This window comes from Dicentrarchus labrax, unplaced genomic scaffold (genome assembly GCF_905237075.1).
Source record: "Dicentrarchus labrax unplaced genomic scaffold, dlabrax2021, whole genome shotgun sequence".
Classification (NCBI taxonomy): Eukaryota; Metazoa; Chordata; class Actinopteri; family Moronidae; genus Dicentrarchus; species Dicentrarchus labrax.
In genome coordinates, this window is record NW_026136724.1 from 5,235,316 (window position 1) to 5,247,409 (window position 12,094).

General features: G+C 40.9%; 1 protein-coding gene across 5 annotated transcripts in view; it reads right to left on the reverse strand.

The window, feature by feature from the left end:
- osbpl8 (oxysterol binding protein-like 8) overlaps positions 1–12,094 on the reverse strand; it is an 89,488-nt gene that overhangs the window by 62,189 nt on the left and 15,205 nt on the right. For all 5 annotated transcript variants that reach the window (XM_051392334.1, XM_051392331.1, XM_051392328.1 and 2 more), the window contains one exon: positions 6,956–7,053. Coding sequence is in view for 4 of the 5 variants with exons in the window: in XM_051392331.1 (XP_051248291.1) it covers positions 6,956–7,000 (45 nt within the window). In the remaining variant the exon portion in view is untranslated. The remainder of the gene's footprint in view (positions 1–6,955; positions 7,054–12,094) is intronic.

Consider the following 12,094-nt stretch of genomic DNA (forward strand, 5'->3'; position numbering starts at 1 on the left):
TTTCTTCAAGAAGACTGAAAATAGATTCAACCAAACAAACTAGCTGCATCCGTCACATTCAGAAATGTAAAGCTTATTTGCAATGGAACACTGGCCATTTTATTTAGACTAAAGATCTCAGCTGCAGGCCAGAAACCCCTGCTGAGTGTTATTCAATCTGACTATGACAATGTTTTTTCAAAGACGAAGGAATAACAAAGCACCCATTTATGGCAGCAGCAAAAAATTAAAATCTCTTAATGGTAGTTTTTTTTATTTTTTATTATTCTTTAGAAAATCCTGCACTTCAGTTATTCTGAAAGAAGCAGATTCTTCTAAAAGGGACTTCCTTTATTTAGTGACTCAAAACGTCCCCTACTTTAGAATGCCAACACAAAACTGTAGTCACACACAGGATAAAAACATGGCAGTCTGTAAACTCCACAAACACAGTCTTGTCTCAAAATGACCTAAGCACAAAACTAACAGTGATGGAAACAGAGAAGGGTGATCAAAGCGGAGGGCAGACAGCTCGAGGCAGGCCAGCGTGACTCCTGTCTGTTGGTTGCTCTGATGCCCTCGACTCTGCAGCTAAAACACTTTTGAATGAGGCCTCTGCTGTCGTCCGCTGTGAGCAACTGAGTACTCTGATGATGTGCTTAACAACGTACTAACAATCTAACCAATTGCATGGTAGTATTTTAGGAACAGACACCCCAGGTCAATTAGGAAGGGCTGGGCTCAGCAGGATTGTTTGAGTTAGCTAAATACTACACATGCTATTGTTTTGGTATTAATAATCTGATAGATGGGAGTGACGCTTCCCTGAGGAGGTTAGTTTAAGCCCTGTTTGGCCATAAAGTGGATCAGACTGCTTGAAAAGATGCTAGACTCCTCACAGGTTGACATAAAACAGACAGGTAACTTCTACAGTTTAAATTAAAATATTTATTTATTCAGCTAGATTCTCTTTTTGCAGTTCATAAAATTCTTGGTCCTTTCAGATTCTGAGCCTACTACTACTGAGGAATATGGCTGCACAATATAGTAAAGAGCTCATCAGATCGATTGTGTTGACAGATACTGCAATTGCGATTTGATTGATAGTGTAAAAATTATCATTTTGGCATCACAAGACGTTTTTTTTTAAACCTGGTGAACAAGATTTGTGGGCCAGGGCATCTCTGCAGCACTGCAGTACTTCATTTTAATGCTGTTTTGTCACACATTTGACCTTTTATCAAAAAATTGCAGCGCTTGTGATTTGCATATTGCTTCTTGCATTTGCATATTGAAATCTTACCAGATCGCAACATGGCCAAGTGCAATAAATTGTACGGCCCTACAAGGGAATTTTAAACTTAAGCTTAGAAAGTCACCTAATCTATATCTTGATATATATCAACATTTCCTGATAAAAAACAAAACAATACGAGTGTATATGTGATACAGTGTTCTGTCATATCACCTACCCTTTTCTGAACCATTGCTGCCCTTTTCTTCCATCACAAAAACAACATTATTCTATAGCTCCTATAATATCTGACATTCTGTATACTTAGTACTAAATGGAGGACACATTTATGAATGCTACTGTATATAGGACTCTATATAGTACCGGTGCATAATAGCAACAGGATACATTTGAAAAAGGAGACATGTATAATGCATGATGCAACACGTGATTGCGAGGATAGCTGCCACTCCTCACTCTTCTCAGTATAGAAGCCAGCAGAAAACATACTTCATCATAATTGCAGCCAGTGAGCTGACACGTAATGTATAACCCCCCCCCAAAGGAGTGTGCCTGTCAGTTCATAGATTTGTGTGCGTGTCAGTTCATAGGGTGATCAATTCACACCAGCAAAAGCCAGACAACTAAATGTGTTTTAAACACGTCCTATAGGGTTCTATAGTAAAAAGCAATATCTTAATGGCTGTATCTTTAGGGGGAACACACACACAGTAATTCTATTAATTATCTATGTGATTCTACATGCCCCTGCTTTTCATTCACAGAGTTAATAAATCTATACTGTCTTGATTACCGCCCTCAGACCAGCAGCCCACCCAAAGGACAGATTTTTCTGTCAGGGACGGACTGAACAAATCTTGGCAGCAGACATTCAGTTTCTCCACTGCAGTTAAATCCTGAATGTTAAAACTTCTCCTCGACATCATCTGAACTTCACTTGGTCAAGCCTTTTGAAAGTTGCTGTATATTTTCAGACTTTAATTTGCAGTTTTTCGGAAGGCCAAAGTAAAGCCGTGGAGGATAAGCTTGCCTTTCCTGTTTACGTTAACCCATTAGCTTTAGTGGTGAGAATGTGTCTCATCAGCCCACGGCTGTCAGCTCGCTTCTGTCAACAGCACCCTGAGTCCGACCACTGACGTACAGAAAGCTGATGCAGCCTCAGTTTCTCACTCCCTAAGAGCAGCCTAAAGCCAATTTTCACCTCTGGCTTCCTGCAGCCTCATGCAGCTTATTACTATCACATTATGTGGCATTGTAGCTCTAAGAAACAAGGCCCTGTACCTGGCACTGTCAGTTAGAAATTATTCTTTTGACAGCAGTCTTGCATTTTTGGGATGCCTTTTTTCATTTTGCTGATACCTGGGGAAAGGCAAATATAGTTTCCCTGCATAGCTTTCATTATGTCTGATCATTAGTCTTTGACATCAATGGTAAACAACAACTTTTGTTGTCACAATCAAAAAGATAATGCTTTGTCATAGTCCGTACCAGTAGGACGATTAATCACAGTAGAGGAACAGACATCAGCTTCTCCGCAACAGAAGTCTCAATTGACCATAAAGCAATGCAGCTGCAAGACATGTTACATTTAAGCTAAGGGGTGTGGTCAGCACCACATCAAAGCTAGGCACAGCTAAATGATCAGTTTCAATATAATTATGTGAGCATTCAGTTCATGCCCATTCTCTTGATGTTGTCAAAAGGATTTGTAGGAAGTGCAGGAAGCGGAGGTATCACTTTGTAGAGATCTATTTTTATGTTGACATAAAACTGTCTTTTTCTATAAATGGACAGAAAAAACTAAACTAAACTATAACTAAACTGAAGTTATACATGTCCTCCAAGCTGCCTTTGTCTTTGTTCCCATGTACACTAACGCAAGGCTTCGTCTCATAAATTACATTGAGGATAGGGATGCCTCCTGAAACCTGGTTGTGAAGTGGAAGCAGCGCTAAAAAAACAGGGTATTTTTAAGGTTGGTACTTTTATTGGTACATTAAGAAAAAAATATGTTTTTGATCTAATTTATGGTCACAGCGCTGCCTCCCCCTCTCCATCTTTCTCTCCTCTTGCTCTCTCTGTGTTGGGCGGGGCTCAGCTCCGCTACCACACACACGCACGCACGCACGCACACACACACACACACACACACACACACACACACACACACACACACACACACACACACACACACACACACACACACAAACACACAGACAGACAGACAGACAGACAGACAGACAGAGTGGCAGAGTGGACAGCCAAGCAAAGAGGCCACCAAAGACAGAGTGAACATATAAGGGTACTCCAGTTAACAACTATGCTCATTATTGCACGTGCAATAAAACCTTAATTTATCAACAAGCATACACTTGCAGGAAAGCGATGTTTTCAACTGTTCTGTCTGCAGTCTCCCATCCACCACCGGTATGATTTATCCATAGCACATTCATTAAGCTAATAGCAAACTGTTCTGAACAAGCTTGAACTAAGCCACATATCTTGAAATTCTTGTGGACTTTCTAGCTGAGAGAGCAGACTCGGCTCAAACCAGCATCTCCTCTCCTACCAGGTAGTGAGCTCACATTAGCGATAAGAGGGATGAATGGCAATCCATCCAATAGTCCAGCCTGAGATACTTCGGGCTGAACCAAAGCGGTGAGCCGTCAGACAGACATTGCCATTGCTAGAGCCACACCGCTGATGTGGCTAAAAAATGTCCTTTAAGTTAAAGTGCTCTATGAATACAGTTGACACCCTGAGTCTGGGCAAACTTCTGGGTTTAGATTTTCATTTGAATGATTCACTGAGCTGCAGAAGGCTTCCTGACACGCATGAAAAGACTCCATTAAGGGGTTACACCATTTGTCGATTTTTATTAGGAAAGTAATCTCGGCCTCCAGGCTGTCAATATAGATCTTTATGGGCAGTAAACAAGAAAAGATGCACTCTTAGGCAAGAAGCCTCTACTTTCCCATTAATAAGGGACTTTCAAACTTCTTTCCAATAGCAAGAATGTCAGCCTATTTTAGACGGAGTGTACTCTACTATTGTAAAGGCTGGATCAGTGCTCAAAGAAGAGTTGGGTAGGAGAAAATTCTGGGATATAGTAAGACTCAATAATGAGCCTTCTGTGAGTACTATAGGCCTTATTATGTTTAATACCAACTGATTGATGGCAGGTGTTGCAGTTGCATCAGATGGGAACTGGTAATAGTAACTATCTTGTTCCTGAGAGACTGCAATGACTACATTAATAAAAACCTTTATTATAAAGAGCAATATCCTGCCTTGCATTCAAACTGGGAGCTTCCCAGCACAACTAATCTTACAGTTGGAACTGCAAAGCTCCTCGGGAACAAATGGGGGTGAAGTGCTTTGCCAAAGGGCAATTCAACAGCCACCATGGATAAAAGTTCTTTCTCATTCATTTCGGCTGCTCAAATCTCCTCAGTCAGTGATCTCCTAGGCACAGATCCTCTTCTCTAACCCCTAAGCTACCTCAAACCCATTGTTCAAGAGCATAATGCCTGTCTATGTGCTTTTTCACTGCTGCCTATTCTGAACAGCAGGTCACCAGCTCTTTCATTACAGTATGTACAATGCAAATGACAGCAGACTGAATGGCAGTGGATGTTTGAAACAGGAGGGGGGGCTGGCTGCCATAAACCTTCCTGAAGCGTCTCCTGACTGTGAGGATGTCAGAGCGAGGGGAGAAGCGGCAGACACCTGGCGTGCTTCCCAGAGCCTTTCATCTCATGTTGGGAGCCATACTCTCTACCAACGGGCCCTTTCAGCAAACAGCAGGATATGCCAGCAACACAATACGTCCCACAGTCTAAGTCTCACACCATAATGCTCATAATGTGTGATCGAAGGATAGCACACTGCCCCGGAGCCTACACAAAGACGGTGTATTGCTGAATCGCAGAGAGGTACACATTCATCAAATTCAAATTCAGTCCAAAAGAAAGCATTCAAAACAACACTAAATATACCAACGTGGCTTTCAAACCAATTTACGCATCAGCAGTTTAATTATGCAGCCACTAATATAGGCCCCGGAGAAGGTGGGGTGAGAAATTAGCTTGCACTACTAACAGATATAAAAGTGCTATTAAAACTCACTCCAGCTCTAAGCAAGATTCAAAGAAGTAGGGAAGGGCTGTTAGCTCTGCTCCCATACACTCCTATTGTGTGTCATTGTGTGTGGAGGCCTGTGGGAGAGGTGGCCAGCACCATTATCACCCCAGTTATCTGCAATTATAATTGCCCTCCTGTTCACTGCAAAAATGGCTACTGAGGATAATGATTAAGGTGAAATGAAAGGGCAGAATCACAATCCTGGGAGCTGAGAGGAGGGAAGTGGTATTTTATGTGTGGGTGTGTAAATGTTTGTGTGCTGACTGAAGGTGCCACTGGTAACCATCTTTGCTTGGTCGCAGTAGAGTATGCAGTCGTTCTTGTGTGAGATTATAAGAGAGGATGTGGTTTCTACGCTCTTATTCAGACCTTGTTTCAAACATATTTGTCAAACTGAACACAGGCAAAGGTGGGGTACCACAAGTTTCTGTACTTGGTCCGTTAATATTTACAATCCACATAAACTATATTTTGCATATGGCTCTTCTCCATTTTAAGCTGTGTCTAAATTTGTCTACTTTTACAGACTTCAGACATCTCTGCATAACTTTAAAGCTGCGCTGAATACAGATAAGACAAAATGTGCTTTATTGCTTAAAACTCATAACTTGGAGTTATATAGCAGTCTTACTCTAAAACCTCATGTGGAACAACTGGCAAATTTGGAGATAAAAATTGGTTGTATCAGAATAAGACATAAAAACGGTCACCCCATTCCATGAATTTAAATGAAATTAGCTCATTTGGGTCTGGGTTTGCCTCTAGTAGGGCACAGTCAACCTGCAACACCCAACAGGAAGTGGCAACAACTTTATATTGTAGTGCAGAACACAGAACAAGAACTGTGGATGTCCTTTTCAGTTTGACTGGCCTGTTTCATCACAATTTCTGTTCCTCAGAACGTTGAAAAAAACACAACTCTGTGTGACCTTTAATCGTCTGCAGCCAAAGTGACTTCAGCTTTCTTGTCTATCTACTGACACACACACACACGCGCACGCACACACGCACGCACACGCCCTGACAAGAGTTTAATTACAGGCAGCAAAGAGCAGTGTCTGCCACAGTGAGCCTGACAAGCCTGTGGCAGGTTAGCAATATTAGCACCTTAAGCTAATCATTAAGACTCAGAGAGTGTACTCCTGGAGCAGAGATCCCGTCACTGATGCCAGCAGGAAACAGGAACCCTTTCCGACTTAAGACTATACATGGAGGTTTAGTGAAGACCACCAATTATTAGGGACAATTATCAGCGTCTACGAGGCAATGAAGAAGGGTGGGTGGATTTGAGATCACTTGCTTCTGTGAGCCTATAAAATACAGTGTATATTTTGTGTAAAGAGTTTCATTCCAAAATGCTCAATAATAAATGTTACATTGGGTTCATCAGTCAGAATCTTTAAAGATATAGTTAAAAGGACTTCAGTAAACTTTTATCCTTAGTACCATAATGGTTTTTGATTTATTCCTAATTATTTGCCAATTCCATTTTGGAATAGTCGGTCAGAGACTCTTGATTTGGAAAGAATCCGCATGCCACGTGGTAAAATAGCTACATATGCAAGTGTGTTGACTCACCAAAGTTTTCTCAGGCTCCTGCTGGGACTCTGAGGAGGACTCCATGGTCGTGTTAATCCAGAGCCAGGCCTGTCAGCGCTGCTCTGACGACTGCATATCTGTTAGGAAGGAGACACAATCTGTTACCACAACAGGACAATACTGAAACGTATGTGCACAGTCTCTTTCATTTAGCAATTTGTACATTCAAAATGTACAATCTGTTCAAAATGCAGTCCTCTAAGGCTTGGAGTTGTTTTGAAAGCAGTTCTTTTTGGCTTGGCAATAGCACTGAATTTTTCAAAGTACCCTTTAACCTCATGTGGGATGGCTAGTTTGCAAGATTGGACTTATTTGGAACATCATGCCTACTCAACTATCACATTTCAGATCAACCAGGCTGCATTGGCAGTTTACCAACAAAGGATTTCTCTCATTTCTCTTATTGTATACTAATGCAGAGAAACCTGCTCACCATTCCCCACTGCCATTTTTTCAACCCAAACAAAGGTGCTGTAGCTCTAGGCCTTTAATAAACAGCCTTTCTCTCGTACAAGACGGGGAGGATGGAGGATCAGTCAGCTCCTTTTCCCCCAACAGTCCTTATAAATGCATTCCTTTAGTCCATCTCTATCTGTCTCCCCTCAGCTTGTTTTCCCTATAGAAGTGCTGGAGCGTGACACTGTTTTTAACCTTTATCTATCCAGGGATGGTTTTTGCTGGCTGTCACTTAGCTGCTCCACTGACCTGCTGGGAAGTTACTCAAGGGTACAACAGTGAGGGTGTCTGTTGTAGGTTACCTAATGAATCCACAGGAATTTGACCCTACTACTCCTTGTATATTTAGGGTGGGATGCTACAGGAAAGACTTTGAGTCACCTCTACCTGGTTATTACCCTCAGATTTAACACCTACCCACTGCTAGCATACTCAGATTTGAAGAGATCAAAAGAAAGCTAAAGCACAAAACAGAATAACAAATCAAAGCAGCAATGCAGCATTCTATGTGAGACACAAGAAAAAGACTCAAGGGGATACAATAAGCCCTTGAGTACACACAGACAAACATTTTCATTATACTAGTGCTGTACTGTAAGTACCTTTGTGGATTAAATCGATTCCATATCCAACAACCACTCCACTACATCCCACATTTCAATACCTAGCCCCAATACAATTATAAGCTCTTAAATCCTATATATCATTAAAACCCTAAGACTAACTTTTAACAGGGAGATCACTACACTCTTCCACACACATCCCTAATACCAAAAGTAACTAAATACACATAGCAACACTACGCATCAAAATGGTCACGTGATTTGTGGGAAACAGAGCTAACATGCGCTAAGCCGAGCCACACAAAAGCCAACTGTATGCATCCATCCATTAACATTCACTTCCCCACCCACCCGTCCATCAACAAGCCCTTGTACAGTCTAACTCATTACCTATTTGTTCTCTATGCAGTCGCTGTATCTGCACACAATGAAATCCAGGCCTAACCCCGCTGTTCGCCATTGTAATGCCACTGTCAGTTAAATCCTCGACATGACTTCATGAACAAGTGGGACCATCTGTTAATTACACTCTACGCTTTCGGGGAGATTATTTTGGGTGGAGCAGCTGCCTGCCAACACGTGGTTGTCCTAAAAATGCTTTCAAGATTATAGGAGGCAGCCACTTGTGCTGATTGCTGTTTCGTGTGGATATTTTAATGGTATGAAACCTGTGAGCCCAGCTGAGACTACACCTTATCAGACTATGTTGCCACGAGAGGCCACTTGAGAAAGCAAATGCTGCGACTTGAAGGCTGACACTGCAGATGCAAGGACTGTATGAAGAAATAAAACTTTTGTCTAGAAGAAGATAAATTGAAGGTGATGTAGCCCCCCAGGTGAGAGTCGATATAGCTTTACCAATGGAAAAGGCCTCAGACCCACTTCTTCGTGGCATCAAGTAAATGTCTTTGGATTTAGTGGGTAATTTGTGAAATAAAGCTATGGTGAAAATAAAAGAGAATGTTTAGTCCCCCTTTCTGCTCCTGCCTCCCTTTATTAACTGCGCTGAGACCAGTTATTGGATCCAGAGAAGCAGCCATCTCATCCAGATTGGATCCAGATCCAATCAGAGCTGAAACAGACACATAAGTGCCTTATTGGGACTAGGTGTGTAACAAACTATCAATACACTTGAGAATTTCATGATACTGTATCAATTCTCAAAAAAATGTATTGATTCTATTCTTAATAGTTTACATGCAAAGATTTGTGGCACCCTACCTCTAAATAGCTGTGGTGTAACCTATCTTCAGTCATTTAACTCTTCTACTGTAACACTAAGATTGCACAAATAGTCGTGCTATGATGTTGTTTGTTACAGAGACTGTGGTAAATGCAGATCCCATTGTTCTGATTGTCAAATGCTGATCCACTATGTTATACATACAAAGTAAACTTTTACACAAATTGTATGCATATGGTGTTGTATTCTTTATATTATGACAGTTTTACTATAATTTAAAAAAATATATATATTTTTTTTTAAATCACCTTCTTGCCAATACATAGCCCCAACAGGGACATGGATGATAATGATAAAAGAATAGGAGGGTGTAGAGATTCAGATCATTCTAGGAAATAAGAGATTGTGTTGTACTGAGAAAGTACGGTTCTGTGGAACCAGTACTCAAGAGAAGGTGGTACTCCATTTTGTTGTGGTTCAAATAATCATCATACAATCTTTATTACTATTGAAGTTTTGTTCCTCTTCTCTTGCCAATATTCGTAAATGAGTTTTCTCAGAACTGTGTCAAGAAGGTAAAAGAAGAAAGGTAGCAGGAAGGAAGCAGCTTTAGGAGACTCGTGAGAGACAAATAGTGCCTAATATCAGACAGAGGACAGGAGGACATCCTGACAAAGAGAAGGTCACTAAATCCCCCCACCAGTCATTCTACTAATGTAACGCTCCAGCGCTCCAACAGCCTCTTGGCTTCAGCCGGCACACACACTTCATCTGGCCTCGGCTCTCAAGGACCCGTCAAGCTGAGACAGATGCTTTCCACTCTTTCTCAAAACCGGCTTTAGCAATCAGTCCATGACTCAGCCTGGAGCAGCAGCCACACAGCTGAGGTGGGAAAATAACACACAAGGCCTGCAGCTACAGGGAATGTTTTTCAGTACTGTAGGGGAGGTAAAAAAAAATGCTTTGCATTATTCTTTGTCAACATTTACTGCTCTGCTTGTCTCTGAAGTATGTTGCAGCAAAGACAACTGAATTTCCCTCTGGGATACATAAATCATCCTATCTTATTTATGGGTCTATAGTAAGCTTTTTGCCATTGACTTACATTTTCACTATCAAAGTCAGTGCAACATATGCTTCAGCTTCTGCTGTAGCTTATTTTTTGGATGACTAAACACACATTAGCTCTGAAGCTGCCTTCTATTTGCAGTTGCCCTTATGGGGACATGGCGAGGGTCTTTATATTTTTGTTTTTGAATGAAATGTCTCAACAACTATTGGTAGCTTGCCATTCCATTTTATCACAGATATTCATGTTCCCCACTGGACGAGTTGCCGTCACTTTTCCTCTAGCATCACCAGCAGGGCAAAACAAAACAAAACAATTCCCCATGAGCCCCAGCTGTATTTTGCATGGTTATACCAAGATGGTTAAATGATAAACATTATACCTAATAAGTATGTTAACACTGTGAGCATGTTAGCATGCTGACATTAGCATTTAGCTCAAAGCACTGCTATGCATGAGTACACACAGCCACTAGTATCACTGTAAACTCTAATTATTACTGCCTACTTAAGCTTTTTTCCTGTTTCCATAACAAAGTCTGATTATGAAATAACCAGTGACATAAGCGATGGACAAGCCAGTGACAGGCAATCCACTCCGCTATGGTTCTATTGTCCTCACTTTCTCCCACACTTTGCTGCCCCTTCATACGAGCTGGCACACAACAATCCGTTTCAGTCGTACCACAGCGCTCTGTGAGCTAAGAGCTATGAATCATTGCCAAAGATAGAGGGCAAACGCACAGGGAATCCTAAATTTGTGGCTTGGCAGTGGCCCCAAAACAAAGCCGGAAACACTGGCTGAGGGGTTTCTCCACACAGCCAAAGGATAGGAGGGAAACCTCTGGGAATAATGTATGTTTTTAAGCCAAACTTAAGACTAATGAACACCAAACATTTTTTCCAGCATTCCTGCAGCTGCATATTTTGAGAGTTGGCAAGGTGGTGGATTCATGATACAATACCACTATGACCAATGCAAAAAGGAGTCTGTGATGATGATGACACACAGTCTCTGACATTAAAAACAACTGAACTCCTAACTGAGGTTATTTTTATCCAGTCATGTCCCTCTTGTTCTTGATGCTGGTTTAGACTAACTACCGCTCACCTTTTACACTGTCTAGTTTGCTTGTTTGACTACTGTTTCAGTAAAATATATACATAACATACATTTTACTTTTTAGAAGTTTTGCCTTGCAGACAATTATAGTCCAGTTCCACTTATAAATATGGTCTAACTGTGGTGATATTTTGCTTTTAATTAGTGCAACACAATACTAACTGTAGGAGGGCTGTTATTTTCATCATCAATTAGTCTGTTGATCATTTTCTCGATTAACTGATTAGTTGTTTGGCCCAGAAAATGGCAGAAAATGTTGACCACTATGTCCCAAAGCCCATGGTGAGATGTCTTGTTTTGCGCCCTGCCCAAAGATATTCAGTCTACTGTCATAGAGGACTAAAGAAACCAGAATATATTTACATTTGAGAAGTTGAAATCAAAGAATTTGTTTTTTTCCCTTATAAAATGAATAATCAATTATCCAAATAGATTAATTTAATAGTTGACAACTAATTGATTAATCAACTAATAGTAATTGTGGTCTGTCAAACATTACAAATATCACAAAATGAATGAATGAAGCTGGATGTTTTACCAAAAACACTGTACACAATGTATAATGCTTGGTTAGTAAATAATACGAGCAAAGCAGAAAGTATTTGTTTGGATTGCTTGTTGCTATTGTTTTGGAATTTGATTTTGATTGTTTTTAGATTATACAGGGCAGGAAAGGACTGCAATCATTTCAGGATCCTAAGCTGATTGTAGTGATGTTGCTGTCC